Here is a 23,245-nt window from a genome sequence, read left to right on the forward strand (position 1 = left end):
GGGGAGGGCGGGGCCTTCAGGAGGGGAGGGCCGGCCTTCATGCGGGGGGCGGGGCCTTCAGGAGGAGAGGCGGGGCCTTCAGGAGGGAGGGCGGGGCTTCGGGGCGGCGGCGTCATGGCGGAGGCGGCTTTGGACGCCGTGCGGAGGGAGTTACGAGAATTCCCGGCGGCGGTAAGGGGTGAGTGGGTTCGCTGAGGCTGTGGTGCCTGGCGTTGACTGCAGGTCAGTCTCAGGGCGTGGGAGGCACGCCGGGCCTGGGTCCCCGAGTCGCGTGGCCCCGGTGCTTCCTGGGCCGCTGACCCCAGGGCGCGCCCTAGTTCTTACCCTCGAGGAGCGCAAAACCTCGTGCACGGAGCTGGTTGATGCCTCCTCTCGGATCACTCTTCTGCCGAACCTCCTCCGCCCGTGTTTGCGCACCCCCGTGGGCTCCTGAGGGACTGGCCGTGCGGGTGCCGTCCTGTGCCCCACAGCCGGCCCGCGCTGATAGCCAGGGGCCCGTTGCCCCCCTCCCCCCCCCCGTTTCCGGTCGCGAAGTCCTCCGGGTGGTGGGACTCTCCCTCCCTGAGCCGCTGCTGGAACTCGATTCAAGAGCGACTCCTCCCAGCGGGGGCGGGCAGAGCTCGGGGCGAATCGGCGGCGGCGGTGCCAGTGACCCCTGGCCTCCGCCGCTTGGTTTTTATTTTTCTCCCTTCTTTTTCCCTCCCTTCCGCTCTCCCCTTTCTATTTTTAAGCGATTTCTCGCCAATGAATGGAACATGGGCACATGACTTAAAAAATAACGGATTTATAATGTAAAGTAAGCTTTCCTCCCATCCTAAGCCCCAGCTTGCATCTTTCCAAAATACTGTTTAGCCCTGGCCGGTGTGGCTCAGTGTTGCTCACTGGTTAGAGCGTCGGCCTGTGCACTGAAGGGTCGTGGGTTCAATTCCGGTCAAGGGCTTGTGCAGGAGGCAACCAATCTATGTGTGTCCCCCCCTCCCCCTCCACTCTAAAAATCTGTGGAAAAAATATACTTGGGTGAAGAGTAACAACAACACAAAAATGCTGTTTGTATCCACACACAAAACTGTATACCTCCCTTTTTATACAAATGATAGCCTGTTAAACATACTCTTCTGGGTATGTATCTTGGAGATCCTTCCATATCCCTGTACCGCAATCTTTTTCACACCTGGGTACTAGTGCTGTAATTTACTTAATCAGCCCACTCTTATTGGACATTTAGGTCATTTCCAATCTATTGTTTCCAGTAGTGCTGCAACGAATACGTTGAGCATTCATTTTGCAGATACAGTCATGTGAGGCTAGGTGATTTTGTTGTTGGGCAAGCATCATAGAGTGCATTTACACACACCTACATATTATAGCCTGCTACTATAATTGTATGTGCTGTACGTACTTTTATGTCACTGCCAGCATCACCACAAACCTTATGGGACCACCGTGGCATTTGCAGTTCATTGTTGATCAAAACATTGTTAAGTGGCTCATGACTGTACTTAAAGCACTTCAGTGTGCCAGGGCCTGTTCAGTGTGTTTAGGATACATGACCGATCTCTGTCCTCATAGAGCTTACAATTCCAAGTGAGGAGACAGACCATGAGTCATAGGCACACTGAGTGAGTAGATTATATAGTAAAGAAACGTGTTACAGGATAAGTGCTATGGGAGAGCGGGGGACAAAGCAGAATGGGTAGACCTCAGTGTATAGGGCTTAAGGGCAGGTTGCAAATTTAAGTCAGATGGTCAGGATGGGCCTCCTTAATAAGGCTACATTTGAGCACAGGCTTGGAGGAGGAGAGAAGAGATTAGGGTAGAGGGCAGGGACAGGCAAATGCCCTGAGGTGGGAGTGTGCCTGGTGTGTTCAAGGAGCAGTGCTGAGGCATTGGGCCTGGAGCAGAGTTTGTGCACATGTGTGAGTGTTATTGGCTAAATTTCTAGCAGAAGAATTTGGCCAAAGGGATTGTTCGGATCCCGTTTGAAATCCCCTCACTTCAAAAACCCAGGAGAAAACAGTGGCCATTCACTAAAGCAGGGGCGGCGAACCTTTGTTCTGCCAAGGGCCACTTGGGTATTTATAACATCATTCTCGGGCCATACAAATTATCAACTGAAAAATTAGCCTGCTGTACCGGGTCAGACATTTAACTCACCCCAAAGCCTTGGCAGGGCCGGAGCACATGATTTTTGTGGCCTTGTACGCCCGCCTTATGCGGCAGGCCGATGTTCCTTACCCCTGCTCTACAGGAAGAACTATTAAATGCTGAGGAAGTAAAACTGAAATAACTACAGAAACTACAAAGGGTTAAAAAAAGAAAAAAGTCCGTTTTCCTGTACTTAAGAAATCCTAGCGAGGACAAGAGGGAGATTTACTGAGCCCCGTATTACCCCCACTCCAGCCCCACCCCAGGGTGACTGCTTTAATGGGCTGACATGACTGGGAAGGCCCTTCGCCAGTTTCTCCCCTCTGCTCCCTTATCTGCTTGGCAGGTTTCATCTTACCCTCTGTCCATGAAGCAAGCACACAGGCCAGCTCTTCCATTTCTGTTTTCCTGGGCCCACCAGGGTCTGTTTTTCCACTCAGTTCCAAGTTTTGATCTAATGACATTCACTTTCCAACTGATTGCAAAGCAAGGCAAAGATGACCCGTGAGATGCGGTTGTGAGAGACAGAGCATGACCCCAGAGGGAAAATGAATGCAGTGGCCGATTGGAGCAGGAGGCGGTAACCCCCCATGGCGGGTTAAGACAGGCTAGACCTCAAGGATGAAAATAACAAAGTAAAGCCCTCTACCCTTTACAAAAGCCAGGAGCAAGGCATTCTAGACTGAGTGGGCAGCAGGAACAAAGTTTGGCGCTGCCTGAGGAGTGTGCGGTAAGGGGCAGGCACCAGGCACAGACGGGAAAGGAGGCTGGGCCTGAATGTGTGACAAGGCAGGCAGTGTTCTGTGAGGAGTAAGAGGTAAGTCATCAGAGGATGTTCTTACTGGGGGTGTGACAAGATGAGATTGTATCTTAGGAAATGACTGGGGCCAGGGTGAGTGATGCTTTGCAAGGAAGTAGAATTAAGCCAAGGAAACAAGTTGGTTCACTGTAGCAACCATCCTGCCAGGAGATGGAGACTTTCATCCAACCACTAAGCAAATATTTGCTGAACACGCACTGTGTGCTCAGAACCACTCTGGTTCCCGGGGAGGCACCAGTGAACAGGACAAGCATCCCTGCCCTCATGGAGCTCACATTCTACCAAGAGAGAGACTAATAAACACTTGGATAAGGGAAATACGTAGTGTGTTAGATGGTGATAAATGATAGAAAAGTACAGGGGCCTGGCTGGTGTGGCTCATTTTGCTGGAGTGTAAGTCCTGTGCTCTGGAAGGTCTCAGGTTTGAGTCCTGGTCCAGGGCACATACGTAGGTTGCAAGTTTGATCCCTGGTTGAGTTCAATCCTTGGTTGGGGTACATATGGGAGGCAAACAATTTATGAACCTCTCTCACATCGATGTTTCTCTCCCTCTCTAAAATCAAGTTTTTTGAAAAAGGAAAATAAAGGAAGGGGTATAAGGGTTATTGGGAGAAGGTTACAGTTTTTTAAAGGGTGGCCTGGTTCACTGCAGCATTATTTACAGTAGCCAAGATCTGGAAACAGCCCAAGTGCCCATCAGTAGATGAGTGAATAAAAAAGTTGTGGGACAGCCCTAACCGGTTTGGCTCAGTGGATAGAGCGTCGGCCTGCGGACTCAAAGGTCCCAGGTTCGATTCTGGTCAAGGGCATGTACCTTGGTTGCAGGCACATCCCCAGTAGGGAGTGTGCAGGAGGCAGCTGATCGATGTTTCTCTCTCATCGATGTTTCTAACTGTCTATCCCTCTCCCTTCCTCTCTGTAAAAAAATCAATAAAAATATATTAAAAGAAAAAAGTCGTGGTACATTTACACAATGGAATACTACGTAGCCGCAAAAAAGGAAATCTTACCTTTTGCAACAGCATGGATGGACCAGGAGATTATTATGCTAAGTGAAATAATCCAGTCAGAGAAAGACAAATAACATATGATCTCGAATGTAGAATCTAATGAACAAAATAAATGGATGAATAAAATAGAAACAGAGGCATAGGTACATGGAACAGACTGATAGCTATTAGAGGGGAGGGGGGTTGGAGGACTGGATGAAAGAAGGTGAAGGGATTAAGAAAAAAACCCCACAGGCACAAGAAAACAAAACAAAACAAAAAAGTCCACATAGTCATAGACAACAGTGTGGTCATAGCCAGTGGGAAAGCGGGGTCGGAGGAGGTAGAGGTGGTCAAAGGGGGAAAGGGGATGGAAAGAGACGTTGCTGGGGGCGATGGGCACACGATGCAGTGTGCGGATGATGCTTTGTTGAGTTATACGCTTGAAACCTGTATGGTTTTGTGAACCAATGTCACCCCAATAAGTAAAAAAGAGGGGGCCATGGAGGGAAGCCTCATTGAGGTGACATTTGAGGACCCAGAGGAGGTTGGTGAATGTGAACACCAGCAGGGCAAAGGAGGAGGGGGTGGTTTGAGAGACATTAGGAGGTAGAATCAATAGGACTCAGAGACAGTCAATAGGATGACAGGAGTGAGGGAGAAGGAGATTTTTATTCAGGTGACCCAGGACCACTACAGACACCTGCCCAGGTGGCACACTGCACAACCTGCCCAGTGCACACGGCACCCTGGGTGTCTGAGGATGGTGATGCTGTTCGCTTTTCCTCCTGTGGTTTTGTGAGGCAGTCAGTCTCTCCATTTAGGTTGTAAGCTCCCTGAGATGATGATTGGCTCATCCCTTGAAACCTCCACATTGGCCAAGCCAAGTACTGAGCACATTCGAGGTGCTCAGTAAGTATCGCTGTTAGAAGGTGCTTTACACAGCCTCAGCCCAGCCCTTAACCTTGGGCCTCAGCTCTACTCATTCTGGAGCTCCCAGTACCACCTCCGTGCTGCCTTTCCTACTGGATGCCAGGAGGTTGGCCACTCCGGAGTGGAAAGCCAAGGGTCCGTGGTACAGGCCAGGCATGGTCCATGGTACAGGCCAGGCATGGTCCATGGTACAGGCCAGGCATGGTCCATGGTACAGGCCAGGCATGGTCCATGGTACAGGCCAGGCATGGTCCATGGTACAGGCCAGGCATGGTCCATGGTACAGGCCAGGCATGGTCCATGGTACAGGCCAGGCATGGTCCATGGTACAGGCCAGGCATGGTCCATGGTACAGGCCAGGCATGGTCCATGGTACAGGCCAGGCATGGTCCATGGTACAGGCCAGGCATGGTCCATGGTACAGGCCAGGCATGGTCCATGGTACAGGCCAGGCATGGTCCATGGTACAGGCCAGGCATGGTCCATGGTACAGGCCAGGCATGGTCCATGGTACAGGCCAGGCATGGTCCATGGTACAGGCCAGGCATGGTCCATGGTACAGGCCAGGCATGGTCCATGGTACAGGCCAGGCATGGTCCATGGTACAGGCCAGGCATGGTCCATGGTACAGGCCAGGCATGGTCCATGGTACAGGCCAGGCATGGTCCATGGTACAGGCCAGGCATGGTCCATGGTACAGGCCAGGCATGGTCCATGGTACAGGCCAGGCATGGTCCATGGTACAGGCCAGGCATGGTCCATGGTACAGGCCAGGCATGGTCCATGGAGGGTTGGGATTAAGGGCTGAACAGTAGTCCTGGCCCTGTCAACTCTTGTGACCCAGAGTGGTGTGTTTGTGAGTACGTCACGCTTTGTCCCTTAAATGTCCCTCCTCTATTTCTGATTGTCCAGGACCCCTTGGTCACCCGTGGGCATTGTCTAGGGACACGGGGTGGCCTACCCGGAGGGCGTCTCTGATGCAGGCGGTGGGGCAGCGGCAGGATGTTACTGGCTTCAGCCCCCGCTCCCCTCTTTCTCTCAGAGCTCAACGTGCCTCTTGCTGTGCCTTACCTGGACCAGCCCCCAACTCCACTCCACTTCTACCGGGACTGGGTCTGCCCCAACAGGCCCTGCATCATCCGCCACGCCCTGCAGCACTGGCCAGCCCTGCAGAAGTGGTCGCTCCCCTACCTCAGGTGGGGGCCGCCCCGGGGGATGTGGGTGGTGCTTTGTGGCATCTGGGCGTGGGCCGAACGTCCGTTCTTCCAGAGCCGCAGCGGGCTCCACGGAGGTGAGTGTGGCGGTGACCCCGGATGGTTACGCGGATGCCGTGCGAGGGGACCGCTTTGTGATGCCCGCCGAGCGCCGCCTGCCCCTGAGCTGCGTGCTGGACGTACTGGAGGGCCGAGCCCAACACCCGGGAGTCCTCTACGTCCAGAAGCAGTGCTCCAACCTCCCCACCGAGCTGCCCCAGCTGTTGTCTGATCTGGAGCCCCACGTGCCCTGGGCCTCCGAGGCGCTGGGTGAGTGGAGATGGGGGACCTGCTTCTTCTCGTCACTGATGACTCGGCCCACACTCTTGGCCCTGCAGGGTCAGGTGCTGTGCACTGAACGCTCAAGTCCCCAGGCCTCAGCTTCACCTCAATGAATGGAAGGTGGCTGCCCCTCGCCAGTGGCCCGCCTCTGCCCTTTCCCTCTGCTCTCTCCCTGTTTCTTCTGGGTCCCTAGAAAGCGTGGCCAAGGCCCACCCACGTCCTGGCCCAGCATTGCTGTAAGGTGGTTACTCCAAGCCTCACCTTCAGGCCCCCCTCCTAACTCTCCCTCTTCCCTCCCACCTGCAGGAAAGATGCCTGATGCTGTGAACTTCTGGCTGGGGGAGGCGGCTGCAGTGACATCGCGTAGGTATCAGGTGGGGAGGAGACCAAGGGTGGAAGGTTGGGCCTTACAGAAGTTAGACTGACTTTCCTCTAAGATTTCTTCTGGGATTCTAGGCTCACACGCAAGAGGGGGTCCCCCTGGCAGCTCAGGTGGGGAAGGTACCCATAGCATTGGGGGTGAGGGCATTGTTTCTTCGTCCCTAGAAAGGTTCGCAAAGGCCATCTAGGTCAGGGGTGAACTCGGGGGAGCCCTGTTTGCTAGAATTCTCCTCAGTGGAGATGAGCCCAGGGCCTGGCAAGTGTCAGTCCCTGGAGGGCAGAGATCAGAAATGCCTGCAACCCACCAGGCACCTTGGCACCCCCTCTCTGCTCTGGCGTGGCGTGCTCTTCTCTTACCCACAAGCTGTCTTGGGGTGCCAGGTGTCCGCATGGTTGTTTGCCCCTCCTGTGCCTGGCCCCTCACATCCCTCCCGGGGCTCCTCTGTGTTGGCAGTGCATAAGGACCACTATGAGAACCTCTACTGTGTGGTCTCGGGAGAGAAACACTTCCTGCTGCATCCGCCCAGTGACCGGCCCTTCATCCCCTGTGGTAAGGGGCTCGGCCTGCGGGGCTCTGGGGCGCACGCAGCCCAAGGTGGAAGGGCCCTGGGCTGGCTAGTGCCCGGGCCTGAGGTGTGGACAGTGTCTCTACTGCACGGGGACTCCTGACCCTGCCCCTGTGCCAGGGAACAAGCAAGTGGCTGTGACCGGCAGGTTGTAGGCCACCTGAGGGTCCCCATACCTTCCCCCCTCTGGTTTCAGAGATGTACACGCCAGCAACCTACCAGCTCACTGAAGAGGGCTCCTTTAAAATGGTGGATGAGGAGGCCATGGAGAAGGTGTGTGTCTTGTTCCTGGGCCCCAGGGAGAGGGAAAGGGTGGGAACCTGGACTCTGAGGAGCAGGCACAAAAGAGCTGGGGTGGTGGCACCTTGCTCTGAAAAACCCCTAAGTCTGGGGCCTGCCAGTGCTGAGCAGGGCAGGGCCCATGGTGTTTACCTTTGGAAAAGATGGAATTAGAGGGCCGGGGGCTTCGAGCCTGTTCCCTGGCATCCACCGTGTCCCCAGGTGCCCTGGATCCCCCTGGACCCGTTGGCTCCAGATCTGGCTCGGTACCCCAGTTACAGCCAGGCCCAGGCCCTTCGCTGCACGGTGCGGGCTGGTGAGATGCTCTACCTGCCGGCCCTGTGGTTCCACCATGTCCGGCAGTCCCATGGCTGCATTGCTGGTGAGGAGGTGGGTCAGGGAGGCTGGAGGTCAGAAGGGGGACCCTTGTGCTCAGGTCTTGTTCTCCCTGCAGTGAATTTCTGGTATGACATGGAGTATGACCTCAAGTACAGTTACTTCCAGCTGCTCGACTCCCTCACGAAGGCCTCGGGCCTTGCCTGATGGAGGCCTGGTGAATGAATATTGCCCATGACAACGTGTGGAAAAGGTGGCGCCTCTCCCGGGCCAGGTCAATTCTAGAGGCAACGTGGAGTCAGAGCGTGCTGGCCCCTGGCCCAGCTCGGCTTGCGACCAGCTGTGCAGGATCTCTGGAGGCGGACCGGAGCAGGAGGTCCCTGCAGTCCGGGCGTGGCTCACCGGTGAGGCAGCAGCCTGCACTGGAGGAGGGGTGAGGCGCCAGGTGCAGCACTGCCTCACCCCCGTGACCCTGGGTGAGTGTGTGCCTCGGAGCATTGGGGACCTGTCTGTGAGACAGATAATGATGGTTCCTACCTCCGGGTGTTGTGAGCACCAGAGATGGTGTCTGTGAGGGCAGCAAGGCTGGCGCAGCGGGAAAGCTCAATAAAAGATGGCTGTGATCTGTGTGTGCCCAGTCTTCCTGGCTCTGTCTCATTCCCCAGCTCCAGGGCAGCTGCTGGGCTGTGGTGCCGAGAGGGGACAGAAGCCCGCCCCTCCTGAGACTTCCTCTGTGGAAGGAGTGGGTCTCGGAGCTCAGACCCCCTCCCCACCAACCGGGCCCTGGAGATGGGAGCCCCCTTTCCCGACTGCCAGCCCAGAGGCCTCATCCCCCAGCACCAGCCCAGGGCTGGGGCGGCCGCTTTGAAGGGCTGTTTCAAAGAACAAACCACGCCCCTGCCAGGTCATGATGGGGCCTGGGGCATTCCTCAGATTGTCCAACCACTTCAGCCGGACTGGGTATTCCTGTCATACTGGCATTGGGAGATTGCAAAAGGCCCTGTCATGGGGGGCACGGCTCTTCCGTTTGCTGCTGCTCTGGGCCCATCCCCTGCTTTCCAGACCTAAGTGGCTCCCGCAGACCCCACCTTCCAGTCTCTTTCTGCTCAGCCTCGGACAGTGAGCTCTCCTGGGGGCCCCCTTTCCAGGTGAGAGCTGGGAGAGCAGGGCGGGTGGGGTGGGCACAGATGCTGATGGCTGGAGAGGATGGGTCTTTGGGGTGTTGAGCCCCCACCACAGGGAGGCCAGTGGTTTCATATGGGTTTAAGATGCTTCATTTCCTGTGCAGGTGGCTGGTCCAGGAAAGAGCGGGGCTTGGGTGGAGCAGAGGCAGTGGGGAGGGACAGGGGAGGAGCTTGGAGCCGGCTGGGGCATCCCTGGCTCTGGATGAAAGAGCTGGCAGTCCTCAGTCCTCCGGCCACTGCCTGGCATACCTGGTTCCCGAGGACTCTCGGCCTCATGGCTCTGGCAAGACAGGTAGGGAACTGGGCTCCCCTCTAGCCCCTGGCCCCCCGAGGCCTGGCGTTTGCTGTCTCAGCAGAGCTGTGGGCTTTTTGGACCAGGGTGGCGAGCAGACGCCAGGGAAGAGGCAGGGCATTGGGATGAGGGACTGTCCTGAGTTCCGCCTGCCCGAGGGAGAGGCTCCAGGCCGAGCTCCCTGGCACCATGGACTTGGGCCCTGGCAACGCAGTCCCGGGGCCCCAGACGGAAGTGGCTGCTCCATTGCTCCTCTGACTCAGTTGCTTGGGGTGGGGGCCCAGGGCTGACACTGCTATTAGGCGAGCTTCCCCGGCCCTTCTCTGGACTCCACCGTCCATCAGGGCCCTCTCTGAGGCAGGGCCCTCTCTGAGGCAGGACGCTCTCCGAGGCAGGACGCTCTCTGAGGCAGGGCTGGAGGCTAAAAGGAAGGGTTGGCAGGCACAGGTTTTCCCTGCGTGGCAACCTGCCAGGGTCACAGGCCAGACCCAGGGTTCTGGGTTTAGAGGGAGCTGCCTGAGGACCATTGTTAGCCGGACCTTGTGGGACCTGAAGGACTTGACCACCTGTGGGCAGTCTGATCTGGTAACTGCTGTCCCCACCTTAGTAGAGCCCATTTCCAGAACTGTGCCCTGGCCAGCGGCGGAGAGTGTGTGTGTATGGGGGCGGGGGGGGGGGGGGTGCAACTCAACCAGGGGGCACAAGGCCTGACAGTCCCTTTCCTGCCCCCTGCCCAAGACCAGCCTGGGCTGCTCATCCAGGGTGAGCTGGGGAAGCGGGTGAAAGGAGACTTAGTGTCAGGACCCGGAAGCGGGTTAGTGTGGGGTTCGAGAGCACAGATCTGGAGCGAGCCTGGTCCGATCCTGGCCCTGAACCTCGGGCAAGTGCCTACTTAGTCTTCCTGTTTCGATTTCCTTGTGGGTTGGTCATCGGGTGGTTGTGTGATTAGACGAGTTCATGTACAAAATGGGTCCAGAGCCGGCCAGAGCATGTGTAAGCATTGGCAGGGGTCGCCAGCAGGTACCAGCCTCTTTCCTCCAGGCCTGTGGCTGGGCAGGGCTGGGCCTTTGGGTCCAGGACTCGGCCCCAGCCTCTCCTGAGGCCCTTGTCTCCTTTGGGTCTCGGCCTGCAGCAGACCTGTCCCTTTCTCTCTCCTCTGCAGGCAAAGGTGCCCGAGACTTGCCTGCTCACCATTCGTGTCCTACAGGCCCATGGCCTGCCCTCCAAGGACCTAGGTGAGTGCTGCCCAGGGCGGGGAACAGGCTGCAGTGGCATTCGAAGTGGGCAGGGGCAGTGCAGAGAGGGGAGCAGGGCTGGGCGTGCAGGGGGGGCCTGGAGAGGGCGCCGAGGGGAGGACTGGAGGGAAGTCCCAGTCGGGGCTCTGCCTCCGCTCTTCTGCCTCCGACCCAGCCCCGTTCCTTGGTCTCCGGGTCGTCCGGGGCTGCCTGCGGGGGAGGGAAGGGCCTGCGGGGGAGGGAAGGGCCTGTGGGGCCGGGCGGGGCCGGGCTCCTGGCCGTCACGGGTGCTCGCGCCTTCTTCCCACAGTGACCCCCCCGGACTGCTACGTGACTCTGTGGCTGCCCACGGCCTCCAGCCAGAGGCTGCAGACACGCACAGTGAGCAACAGCAGAAACCCCATCTGGAATCAGAGCTTTCGCTTCCGCATCCACAGGCAGCTCAAGGTGGGCCTGGAGTCACCCCGGCCCTTCTCACTGTCCCCGTCCACGGCCACTGTCCCCTCCCAGCCCCTCATTTCGCCCCACTCACCTTCCTGCGCACCCTCCTTCCTGCAGCCCCTCCCTCTGTTCCCCTTCCAGAATGTCCTGCAACTGCAAGTCTTGGACCAGGACCTTCTGACCAGCGATGACCCCGTGCTGTCGGTGCTGTTTGACGTGGGGGCGCTGCGGATTGGGGAGTCCCGCCGCGAGCGCTTCCTGGGGAGCCCTCAGGCAAGGCTGCGTCAGGGCCGGGGAGGGCGATGCTGGGGAGGGTGGCTGGTGTGTGGCCTTCTCCTGTAGCTACAGTCCCCTGAGAAGCAGTCCCATCCCAACCCTCTTTCCGGACACCTAAGCGCAGGGCAGCTTTCTTGGGGCGGCCAGAGAGGGTCGGAGCAGCCTGGTGATGGACAGTCACTGTCCACCACGGGTCCCAGCCCCAGCTGGCGTCTGGGTTGGAATCTGCTCTCCCCACCCCCATAACTTCCTCCTTCCCGCCCCTCGCCCCCCAACCCCCTTCACCCTTTCTAACTTGTTTCTTTCTCTGTTCAGGGTGAGCAGCCGCAGCTGGAAGTTGAATTTCGGCTGCAGAGTGTGTGAGTCGGGGGCCATGGGACAGTCCTGGGTGGGCGTGCTTCCTTCGGGAGGGACGGGGTGCAGGCACTAGAGCTGACCCCATCCCTGGGGACATCCAGCGGGAGAGGAGGAATGCCCGGCCTCCTTGGGGGGGCACCTGGGAACCTGGACCCCGCTTAGGGTCGCTGGGGGCTCTTTTCAGGACCGACTGTGCCGAGCGGCTGGTCAGCAATGGCATCCTGGTGGTGAGTCTAGAACCCTCCCTGCAGCCACCTGCTTGTCCTCCTCCCCGAGCTTCAGGCCCACCATGGGGGTCGGGGGCGGAGCTGGATGGGGGTCCCTGGGATTTCAGTTCCTCAGGAGGGTACAACCGCAGGGAGTGCTTGGTGCCTCAGGCCAAGGAAATAAAGGGCTGAGGAGCAAGAACCAGGGTGCTGGGCGGGTGGGAGCCTCTGACAGGCGGTGTTTACGTCGGGGGCTCTCTCATGTCAGGCCCGGGAGGTCTCCCGCTTGCACGTTCGACTGGAGGAGGCTGGGGACCAGAAGGGTGAGTCCCTGACCCCCTGCAAGAGCCCTCAGCCCTTTCTAAGGGGGCCTTGCACTAGATGCCCTCTGCCCTCAGGCGGGAGCAGGGGCTTTCCCCCTTATTCCTCGGGGGGGTGCGGGGGGGGGGGCGTTCCATCTCCAGCCTCATCCTGGGCCAGACGCCCATCTCAGTGCAGGGAGGGAAGCACCCGAGGCTCCGTAGGCAAGACCAGGGCCTCTGTGGGCTCAGGACCTGTTCCCAGCCTTCCTGCTCGTTCCTGTTTCCAGGGTCAGAAGGCAGAGTTCAGCTCGTGGTTCCCGGGTCCTGCGAGGGTCCCCAGGAGGCCTCGGTGGGCACTGCCTCCCGCTTCCACTGCCTGGCCTGCTGGGAGCCGGAGCTGAGCATCCACCTGCAGGTATGTGCCGTGGCTCCGTGAGGCTGCAGAGCCTTTCCCTCCTGCCCTCAGCACCTGCTCCCACAGTCCCGCTGCTCACCTTGAGCCCCCAGCCCCACTGGGGAGGGTCAGGCCACTGGGAAGGGTCAGCCCCACTGGGAAGGGTCAGGCCACTGGGAAGGGTCAGCCCCACTGGGGAGGGTCAGGCCACTGGGAAGGGTCAGTCCCACTGGGAAGGGGCAGGCCCACTGGGAAGGGTCAGGCCCACTGGGAAGGGTCAGGCCACTGGGAAGGGTCAGCCCCACTGGAAAGGGTCAGGCCACTGGGAAGGGTCAGCCCCACTGGGAAGGGTCAGCCCCACTGGGAAGAGTCAGGCCACTGGGAAGGGTCAGGCCCACTGGGAAGGGTCAGGCCCACTGGGAAGAGTCAGGCCCACTGGGAAGAGTCAGGCCACTGGGAAGGGTCAGCCCCACTGGGAAGGGTCAGCCCCACTGGGAAGAGTCAGGCCACTGGGAAGGGTCAGGCCCACTGGGAAGGGTCAGGCCCACTGGGAAGAGTCAGGCCCACTGGGAAGAGTCAGGCCACTGGGAAGGGTCAGCCCCACTGGGAAGGGTCAGCCCCACTGGGAAGGGTCAGGCCACTGGGAAGGGTCAGCCCCACTGGGAAGGGTCAGCCCCACTGGGAAGAGTCAGGCCACTGGGAAGGGTCAGGCCCACTGGGAAGGGTCAGCCCCACTGGGAAGGGTCAGGCCACTGGGAAGGGTCAGGCCCACTGGGAAGAGTGTGAGGCTGACGTTGACCCCGTGGCCCCCTCCCGCTGTTCCTGTCCCTCCCAGCAGCACTTGGTGGAGTCCTTGCGGGGAAGGAAGGGTAGAGAGTCTTAGTCCTTCTTTCATGCTCCTGCAGGATGCCCCCCAGGAGCAACTGAAGGTGCCCCTGAGGGCCCTGCCCTCTGGCCAAGTGGTGAGACTCGTCTTCCCTACGTCCCAGGTACTGGTCACCGGAGGAAGGAAGCCAGTGGCACAGGCAGGGCCGGCTCAGGCCTTGAAGGGCTGGCCTGCATCAGTAGCAGCTCTGCCCTCGAGCCACACCCTGAATAAGTGCTGGACCAGGCCCTGGGGCGGTCCTCTGAGCATCCCTGCTTCAGGTGTCAGGCCTGGCCCCCGGGAGATGGCTGTGGGCCCAAGGGAGCATGGGGACATCGTGGGGTGTGGCTCGGGCTGGAATGAGAGGAACGGGTGGCCCACCTTTGTGACGGGAGCATTCATGTTTTCAGGAACCGCTGATGAGGGTGGAGCTGAAAAAAGAAGAAGGGTGAGAGGCCGGCTGGGCACTGGGAAAGGTCGGGGGAAAGCAGCTGGGACAGGCCGATGGTCAGGCACTCCGCCTGGAGGAACGGAGAGGAGCGAGTCGGGGGGCTCCCAGCACGACCGCCTGACTTCTCCTAGGTGCTCAGGGGTGTGCTCCACGGCGGAGCACAACGTGCGGGAGTCTGAGCAGACGGGCTCTTTTTCACATTTTGCATTAGTTGGAGGGGTGTGTGCCTAGCCCTGTGCCTGGCACTTAGGAGGCACTTGATAAACGTTTGGCTGGAAAACAGGTGGGAGGCGAGGAGAGTGATTTGAGGCACAGAGAGGGCAAGGAAAGGAGAGGAGAGAATGGCACCACTTCGGGGGGCAGTCATTGTCGGGGGGCCTTAGCTGACCTTCACGAGACCAGGAGTCACATGCCTGCTCACCACGAAGCAGTGGGAACACTGGTTTCCGTCCCCTCTGGAGTCGCTTTTGAGTGGGTGAGGGAGAGAGGCTGAGAGGAGGAAGTGGGTTGGGTCCCACCAGCGGCCTGTCTGCACCTGGGACTCCAGAGGGGCCTCTTTAGTCACAGTGAGTCCTCCACTACATTCCCCGTGTGTCCTCGCGTGAGGCTGGGTCCCCGCCCCCCCTCACATCCGCACGTGTCACACTTCTGCCAGGACACAGGAGAGGAGGGAAGAAACGCAGTACGCATTTCAGGGAGCCAGGCCCAGCTTCCTCTCGCGGCCGAGGCCAGGCGCTGCCTCATGGTCCCTTTCCACGCAGACCGAAGGAGCTGGCCGTGCGGCTGGGCTGCGGGCCCTGTGCTGAGGAGCACGCCTTCCTGAGCAGGAGGAAGCAGGTGGTGGCCAGGGCCCTGAGGCAGGCCCTGCGGCTGGACGGAGACCTGCCCGAGGATGAGGTCTGAGGGCTGGGCCGGGTGGGGCAGGCGTCCTCGGCCCAGAGCCCGGTGCTGAATGCTGGAACTGGGGGCTCCCTCACCAGACGCGCTGGTGCCGAGCCGGCTCTCCCTGCCCATGCTTCCTGCCCTCTCTCTCTCTTGTTATCAGGAGCTTGGTCACATCAGATGTGGAGCTTCATGAGACAGGTGGAGGTTTAAGCTGCCCACGGGGCTAGCTTTCCTTCTCGTCGTTTCTTGATCCTTGGCCTGTCCTAGGTGGTGAGGCTGGGCCTGGTCTGACCGATCAGTAAGACGTACATACAGCCTGCGGGCCTGGGATGGTCCCTGGGGGTTCAGGTCAGCTCCGGCATCTCCTAGAGAGACGCCTCTCCGTGGGAGAGGATGAGGGGCTACAGGGGAGATGGCCCTGGAGCTCCCAGAAAGTGGCCACCAGGTACTAAGGGGTTAGAGGTGAGGAGACGAGGCCGGGAATTGTCTGGCCCGTTTTCCCTGGAGTTCTTAAAATCAGACAGTCCTGACCCTCAGGAGACACTTCTGACTAGACCCTCCTCAGCAGGCCTGACTAGAACCGGTCCCAAGAGCCCTGATTAGATCAAGAGCCCTGATTGATTTCAGAGAGGAAGGGGGAGGGAGAGAGAGACATCAATGACAAGAGAGAATCATTGATTGGCTGCCTCCCGCATGCCCCCCACTGGGGATAGAGCCAGCAACCTGGGCATGTGCCCTTGACTGGAATCCAACCCAGGACCTTCAGAACACAGGCCAATGTTCTAACCACTGAGCAACCGGTCAGGGCCTGATTAGATTTTGAGCAGCCTTATCTGTGGGCGAGCTGAGCGGCCCCTTGGGTTACTATCTTCTCTTCCTGTGGCTTGGCCTTCCCCCTCCCTAAGGCCTCTCTCTCGCTCGCTCTCTCTTTTTTAAAATGTATTTTTATTTATTTCAGAGAGGAAGGGAGAGGGAGAGAGAAATATCAATGATGAGAATCATTGATCAGCTGCCTCCTGCACACCCCCTACTGGGGATCGAGCCTGAAATCCTGGGCACGTGCCCATACTGAGAATCGAATCTTGACCTCCTGGTTCATTGGTCAATGGCTTAACCACTGAGCACACCTGCTGGGCCCTAGGGCCTCTCTGAGCCTGGCTGCCTCTCTTTCAGATCCCAGTGGTAGCTGTTATGGCCACTGGTGGTGGGATCCGAGCAATGACTTCCCTGTATGGGCAGCTGGCCGGCCTGAGGGAGCTGGGCCTCTTGGATTGCGTCTCCTATATCACAGGCGCCTCGGGATCCACCTGGTGAGCTGGCGGCAGGTGGGGCGCAGAAGCCGGGGGGTGACTGGCTGGGTTGTGGCGGGGGTGCAGTGGTAAGGCTCTTAGACTGCACAGGCCTCTCTGACCAAATGGGAGGGACCGAGAGAATGCGTGTGCCAGAGAGGAACGCACTCGGGGGCCCTGGGAGGGCGCCTGCCAGGCTGTTGTCCCAGACCAGAGCCCAGAGGGGTCCTTGAGTGATGGTCCCGGCTTTGGCTTTCCCAGGGCTTTGGCCAACCTCTACGAGGACCCAGAGTGGTCTCAGAAGGACCTGGCAGGGCCCACCGAGCTGCTGAAGGCCCAGGTGACCAAGAGCAAGCTGGGTGTGCTGGCCCCCAGCCAGCTGCGGCGGTACCGGCAGGAGCTGGCCGAGCGTGCCCGCCTGGGCCACCCGGCCTGCTTCACCAACCTGTGGGCCCTCGTCAACGAGGCGCTGCTGCATGATGAGGTGTGGGCAGGGTGCAGCCTGGGGAGCGGAGTGGGTGGCCAAAGCCGCGGCGAGGTCCAAAGGTGGGAGCAGCCCTGGGCAGCAGGGGTTGGGGAGGCTCAGGCACCAGGAAGCCATGGCTTTAGGTTCAGATCATCTCCCCACCCCTGCTCCAGCCCCATGACCACAAACTCTCAGACCAGCGGGCAGCCCTGAGTCGCGGCCAGAATCCTCTGCCCATTTACTGTGCCCTCAACACCAAGGGGAGGAACCTGACCACCTTTGAGTTTGGAGGTGAGGAGCCTGGAGCTGAGACCCATGCTTTCGTGGTTGGTGGGTGAGGGGTAGCTGGGCCTGTGTGTGGGAGGTGGTGGGCCAGGCCCCATGCTTTCCAGAGACTCATTCAGGCTTTGGGGTGCGGGCCAGGGCCTTGGGCCTCAAGCCCAGGTGCCAGGCATAAGGCTGAGCCTTCAGGTCACCAGGCTGCCCTGGCGTGAAACTGTGGTGGATACGTTGGTACCGAGGGTCCTCAGGCTCTGGGCCCCGTGGTGAGGCTGTGTGCCTCCTCGCAGAGTGGTGCGAATTCTCCCCCTACGAGGTCGGCTTTCCCAAGTACGGCGCCTCCATCCCCCCCGAGCTCTTTGGCTCCGAGTTCTTCATGGGGCGCCTGATAAAGCAGCTCCCTGAGTCTCGCATCTGCTTCCTGGAAGGTGAGGAGGTTGGAAGGCTGAGGAGCTGGGGCAGCAGGGGGAACAGGCCTGGGGGTGGGGTTTGGGGTGGGGGTGGGCCTTGACCTTCCCAGTTCAGTCACTGAGACGTTTCCTGGCCCAGGACCGGCCTTGGGGAAGGGTCAGGTTGTGACGGGGTGGAGGACTCTCCCCGCATGTCCCCTGTTCAGGTATCTGGAGCAACCTGTATGCAGCCAACCTCCAGGACAGCTTGTACTGGGCCTCTGAGCCCAGCCAGTTCTGGGACCGCTGGGCACAGGACCAGGCCAGCCTGGGTAGGTGCCTTCTCCTTGTAAGGATGTGGCGGTGCAGCCAGTGGGCTGTATGTGGGGAAATGTGGACTCTCGGGCCTTTGCGAGTCCACAGAGGCTGGAGTAAAGGCCCAGGGGTGCCATTTCCTGAATGACACCCCACTTCCTCCCCTCTTGACTGTGCAGACAAGGAGCAGGTCCCCCTTCTGAAGATAGAGGAGCCTCCCACGGTGGCCGGCAGGATAGCCGAGTTCTTCACTGACCTTCTGACGCGGCGCCCACTGCCCCAGGCCACCCACAACTTCCTGCACGGCCTCCATTTCCACAAGGACTATTTCCAGCATCCTCACTTTTCCAGCTGGAAAGGTGCCTGCCTTCTCCTCCGTCTCAGCTCTCCAGAGTCATCCCATGGCCACCTGAGCCTTGGTCCAGATACCCACCTCGTAACACCTCGTCCCCATGCCCTTTGAGCTCAGTTCCCTGGGCTGCTTGGAGCCAGAGCCCCTTTTCTCTCCTTATGTTGGGGATCAGGGCCCCCGGAAGTGGAGGTGTTGCTTTGATGAGAGCAGGGCGGAGCGCAGGGTCTCCACCAGCAGCAAGGAGCTGTCATTGGGCCCGAGGGGTTGGTGCCCTGAGCCCCATGACAGCTGCTTCACCCCATCCCCCAACCTTTCCAGCCACCAAACTGGACGGGCTCCCCAACCAGCTGACACCTGCAGAGCCCCACCTTTGCCTGCTGGATGTCGGCTACTTTATCAACACCAGCTGCCCGCCCCTCCTGCGGCCCACACGGGAGGTGGACCTCATCTTGTCACTGGATTACAACCTCCACGGAGCCTTCCAGGTGGGCTGCGGGCAGCTTGGGGCGGTGGGCAACCCCAGGCCTGGCCTGCCTTCCTGGCTTATGCCTCTATGGCCGTCTGCTCTGGAGTCCAGCGTCTGGCCCCTTAGGGGCTGTGACAGTGACACTGTGTGAATGGGAAACCGAGTTCATAGGATCCACAACCAAGGGAACTCAGCAGCTCAGGAAGTGGGGGCGATGGGAACTGGCAAGGTGGCTAAATGTGTTTTACATGTGGGCCCCTTTTGCTGCTCCGCACCCCCGGTTGGTCCCTGCTTTGAGTTTCTGTGCTGGTCCAGGGAAGGTTTTTTCCTCCCAGTTGCAGTATCTGGCTTTGTTAGCGCCCCGTTCAGGTGAGCCCAGTGGAAGGCTGTCAGATTTAGAGCGGTTTTCCATCTCTCCTGGCTCCGCTGGGTCCACCAGAGTCTGCCTTGGCCTCTGGGCACGAGGTCCCGAGTGTCGGGGGACCTCCACGCACAGTCAGCCCGCTGTTGAGGACACTGGGCAGCCCTCGGGCCAGCCTCTCTGATGCCCCTCCGCCCGCCTTGCAGCAGCTGCAGCTCCTAGGCCAGTTCTGCCAGGAGCAGGGGATCCCGTTCCCACCCATCTCGCCCAGCCCCGAGGAACAGCAGCAGCCTCGGGAGTGCCACCTGTTCCTGGACCCGGACCGCCCCGAGGCCCCGGCCGTGCTGCACTTCCCCCTGGTCAACAACTCCTTCCGGGAGCACTCGGCCCCTGGTGAGCCACCATCGGCCCCTCCTGCGTCCCACTCCACCCTTTATGCCTTGCTTGTCGAAGGCGACCCCAACCCCGCCCCCCAGTGCGTTTCCTTCATGCCTGGCTGCACTCTCTCCCCACCAGGGGTCCGCCGGGCAGCTGAGGAGAAGGAGGCTGGGGAGGTGAACCTGTCTTCATCCAACTCCCCCTACCACTACTCGAAGGTGACCTACAGCCAGGAGGACATGGACAAGCTGCTCCACCTGACGCATTACAACATCTGCAACAACCAGGAGCAGCTGCTGGGGGCCCTGCAGGAGGCGGTGCAGCGGCGGAGGCAGCGCAAGCAGCGCGGCCCCAGTGATGGCGGCACCCTGGCCGGGGGCTCCAGCCCCTGACTCTCTTTCAGGCTCACTCCCCATCTGTCCGGCTGCTCTGGTTAAGTGGGGCAGAGACCGTCATCGCCAGGTGTTCCAGGACCTCTGGGGGTGTGGATGGCCCCGTCGGAGGCCGCAGCCCTGTGAGGGACGGCCCCACGGTACGTACCCAGCACCACCCAGATGTGGCACTGACGCCACCAGCAAGCCTGCCACAGACACTCCGGGTAGGTCGAGCCTTCTGAACGGTCTGGAGCCTGGTCCCTGAGATGCGGGCCGGAGACGGCTTCCTTTTAGTCAGGGGAAGATTCTGTGTCAGCTGGGGGTGGAGCTGGGGAGCCCAGAGCAGCACTGACCAGATTTGTGTGAGGGCTCAAAGCCCATGATCTTGTCTGTCCTCCCTTCCTTGTTACCTTGAGTAGTTGTACAGCGTAAAATAGAGCGCTTTCTCTATCACAGAGGTGCATACAAATGTGAGGCGTTATTGAGGTTCTGTCATTGCTGCCGAGAAGGGACGTGTTATTGCAGCTCTTGGTTACACAGGGCAAAGACTGGTTTAAGAAACAAGATGTTTTCCTGGTTGGTGGATGAGTGGTTAGAGCATCAGCCCTCGATTGAAGGTTTGGTTCCCAGTCAAGGGCATGAACCTGGCTGCAGGCTCGATCCCTGGCCCTGGGCAGGGTGCAGGTGGGAGGCCACCGATGTCCTGTCTCCTCTCTCTCCCTCCCTTCCACTCTCTAAAGAAAATCAGTGGAAAAACTGTCCTTGGGTGGTAGGATTAACAACAACAACAAAAGAAATAAGAGATCTCCCCAGCCACCTTCTGGAGCTAGCGAGTCAGCATGGGCTCCCCCTGAAAGGTGGGTCATCTGCTCCCGGCACCCTTCCTACGCAGGCGGGAGGTCTCTGCTGCAGCCGGGCCCTGCCCTGATGAGCACACTTGAGGGCAGTGACAGTCCTCACCTGGTCAGGGACCTCGGGGTGTGCCGGACACTCAGCCAGGGCTGCTTCCTGTCCCGCAGTAAGGATGGCCAGACCTGGGGCCAGATGAGCCAGCTGTGGCCTGGGGGACCTGTCTGCTCCTGAAGTCAGGAGGGCCCTGCTGGCAGAGTCTCATTCTGGGGCCTAGAGGGTGTCCTCACTTCTGTCCCTGAGGTTTGGTGGTACCTCAGGGTTTGCTCCAGGGCCCAGACCTGTGGAGAGAACAGGAGGCAGAGTGACTGTAGGGCCTCGTGACCCCAGAATCTTCTCCACACATTCGTGTCTCAGGCTACTGGCCTCCCTGGGAACACCTACCTCCTCCTAACATCCATGTGGGATGGGTACTGGGAGCCAACAGGCAGCTGCAGGAGTGAGCAGGGGTGTGAGGTGGATGGGAGATGACCGGTTCTCACTGCCTCTGTCTGCCCTGGCCCCGCGACCCTAGTCCCTGTCCTGGGCCGGTGGCTAGAGTCACGGAGCAGAAGAAATGGCAGCCTTAGAAGCCACACGTCACCTGAATCATAAATTGGAACAGTGGGCCCTGCAGGAGTGTGACTGGATAATTTACCAGAGACCACAGTTGTTCTGCCTCCCGTTACGCTGTCTCCCCCGGCATGAGCTGTGTAGCTGCGGGTCTCTGTGTATTTGTCTCTGTGTGTGGGTCTTGGGGTCTGTGTCTGCTGACAGCCTGACTCCTGGTCTCTCTAGGAGCAGGGTCCTAGGACTGGGGAAGGCAGAGAAGATGGGGCAGAGAGCAGGGACAAGAGCAAGGTGCAGGAGGGTCTGGCTGTCCTGTCAACAGGCTCTGTCTTGGAGAGGAGGAGGAGAACAGAGAATGAGGGGTATGTGGTCCCAGGTGACAGAGCCAGGCTGCATTCTAGCCTGTGCCAAGGTACCCAGGTGCCCCGCACCTCGGGTCTGGCCTGAGCAGGAAAGGTGGTGGGAGCCGCCTGCGGGAGCTCCCAGGGCCGGGGGTGGCCATCGGTGAATACAGGCGTCTCCCTCAGCGAGGAGGGTGGGGGGCAGCCATGGCATCTGTGGAAAGGGAGCCTCATGACCCTGATTCTACTGGCACAGTTGAGAGTGAGCCAGGGGTTTGCACCAGATGGGGTGAGTGGTCAAGGGTCTCAAACATGGTGTTACTCCCTCCACTGGCAGTCTCAGCTCTGAGAGGGTGCGTCTGTGCTGGTCCTGGAGGCTCAGGACGCCTACCCACACACCCAGGTGCCCTGCCTGCGTGGCGTGGCCATGCTGGGCGCCTCCTCCGTGCACTCAGCCAGGGAGTCCAGAGGTCTGGGTCTGAGCTCTGGGCTTAGACTGTGGGCTGCAGAGCAAGAGAATACCGGTCAGCCCCAGGCTGGATGCTCGGCCAGCTGCAGACGGAGTCCTGCACGCTCCCTCCTATGGTCTGAATATCCCCCCCAACCCCCTGGCCAAGGTGATACTAGTAGGAGGAGGGGCCTTTGAGAGGTGACTAGGTCATGAGGGTAGAGCCCTTATAAAAGACCCGGAGAGCACCCTCGCCCTTTCCACATGTAAGCACAGTCAGAATGTACCACCTGCAACCGGAAGACACCCTCACTAGACACCCAGTCTGCCGGCACCTTGATCTTGGACTTCCCAGCCTCCACGACTCTGAGAAATAAATGTTGGTTATAACCTACGCAGCATGCGGTATTTTGTTGTAGCAGCCTGAACAGACTAAGATGTCCCTGCGTCTGGAGCTCCCTGTGCACTGAGAATTGTCCATGTGGGGGTGCTGCACCGCCATGCACCTGGTTTCCCTGAGCGCATCCTGCCTCATAGAAGGCTAAAGATTGGCGGGCTAACAAAGGCTCAGTCTGAAGGAGATTCAAGTCCCTGCGGGATTCTGGAAGGACATCTCAGGGAGATCCCAGGGGAACAGACAGTGTGAGGAACGGAGCCAGGAGCCCAGCGAGACAGGGGAGCAGGAAGGGGCTCCTGGGAGAGCCCCAGCAGCTTCAGGACATGCCCTGAACACTCCCTCGTGCAGAGGGTCCCGGGGCTGCTTTCTCTGCATCCCTCCTGTTAGTGCTGGGCTTGGCCACTGTCTACACGACACCCCAAGGGAGTGGCCATTGTCCACCAGCTGCCGCCCCTCCTGCTGTACGCCCTGGGCTTGAAGGCAGTGCTCCTCGATTTCTCTCCCCAGCTCCTCATGCTGCCCCAGCAGCCGCTCGGCCTCTGCCATGTCCACAGCCAGCTCCTCCGAGGACACCAGCGCCTGCTTCTCCTGAGCCCTCCCTCTGTGGGGCAGGCAGAGGAAGCTGCTGTCAGGGTCTGGAGGGCAGTGGGCGGGGCGGAGGGAGGGAGGTGGCAGTGGGGTGGGGGAGGGCAGGGAGGAGGTGGAGTCCTGTTGGGGTCCAACCCCAGCAGGTCCAGGGGTTCCCAAAGGTGTGGACGGAGTCGGCGAAGAAGGAATAACACGGAGACAGCGTTCAGTTGATCAGCAGCCTAGCCAGGTTCTACAGCCAGGTTCTGTGCTTTATTGTCTTCTTACGTCTGTATTTATACCAGTTGATTTTTTTTTATGTTGCTTTATTCTTTCTGGTTTTTTTTTTAATAAATCTTTATTCAGATTATTACAGTTGTTCCCCTTTTTTCCACCCATTGCTCCCCTCCACCCAGTTCCCACCCCACCCCATGCCCTTACCCCCCCCCCACTGTCCTCATCCATAGGTGTACACTTTTTGTTGCCGGGTCAA

General features: G+C 59.4%; 2 protein-coding genes across 4 annotated transcripts; both read left to right on the top strand.

Annotated features, from left to right (window-relative positions):
• The first annotated feature begins 91 nt into the window (after nt 1–91).
• On the top strand, nt 92–11,071 carry JMJD7 (jumonji domain containing 7). Of its 2 annotated transcripts, XR_004965900.1 has the most exons (10): nt 92–178; nt 5,930–6,083; nt 6,157–6,410; nt 6,729–6,785; nt 7,258–7,353; nt 7,566–7,642; nt 7,871–8,030; nt 8,103–8,460; nt 10,623–10,695; nt 11,006–11,071. XR_004965900.1 is itself a non-coding variant. In XM_036298284.1 (8 exons), the coding sequence occupies exons 1-8, from the start codon at nt 115–117 to the stop codon at nt 8,189–8,191; spliced, it is 951 nt and encodes a 316-aa protein (XP_036154177.1). In that variant the 5' UTR covers nt 92–114; the 3' UTR covers nt 8,192–9,049. The 2 variants fall into 2 exon arrangements, 1 of the variants encoding a protein (XP_036154177.1); XM_036298284.1 differs by lacking the exons at nt 10,623–10,695; nt 11,006–11,071 and having other exon boundaries at nt 8,103–9,049.
• On the top strand, nt 9,194–22,835 carry PLA2G4B (phospholipase A2 group IVB). Of its 2 annotated transcripts, XR_004965899.1 has the most exons (21): nt 9,194–9,460; nt 10,623–10,695; nt 11,006–11,142; nt 11,278–11,409; nt 11,728–11,771; nt 11,954–11,996; nt 12,244–12,298; nt 12,565–12,692; nt 13,577–13,660; nt 13,947–13,984; nt 14,749–14,884; nt 16,046–16,182; nt 16,423–16,645; nt 16,801–16,918; nt 17,197–17,334; nt 17,523–17,627; nt 17,790–17,969; nt 18,281–18,447; nt 18,996–19,182; nt 19,306–19,765; nt 22,693–22,835. XR_004965899.1 is itself a non-coding variant. In XM_036298262.1 (20 exons), exons 1-20 carry the CDS (start codon nt 9,242–9,244, stop codon nt 19,557–19,559), a joined length of 2,598 nt encoding a protein of 865 aa, XP_036154155.1. In that variant the 5' UTR covers nt 9,194–9,241; the 3' UTR covers nt 19,560–20,010. The 2 variants fall into 2 exon arrangements, 1 of the variants encoding a protein (XP_036154155.1); XM_036298262.1 differs by lacking the exon at nt 22,693–22,835 and having other exon boundaries at nt 19,306–20,010.
• The last annotated feature ends 410 nt before the right edge of the window (nt 22,836–23,245 follow it).

This window comes from Myotis myotis, unplaced genomic scaffold (genome assembly GCF_014108235.1).
Source record: "Myotis myotis isolate mMyoMyo1 unplaced genomic scaffold, mMyoMyo1.p scaffold_m19_p_1, whole genome shotgun sequence".
Taxonomy (NCBI): domain Eukaryota; kingdom Metazoa; phylum Chordata; class Mammalia; order Chiroptera; family Vespertilionidae; genus Myotis; species Myotis myotis.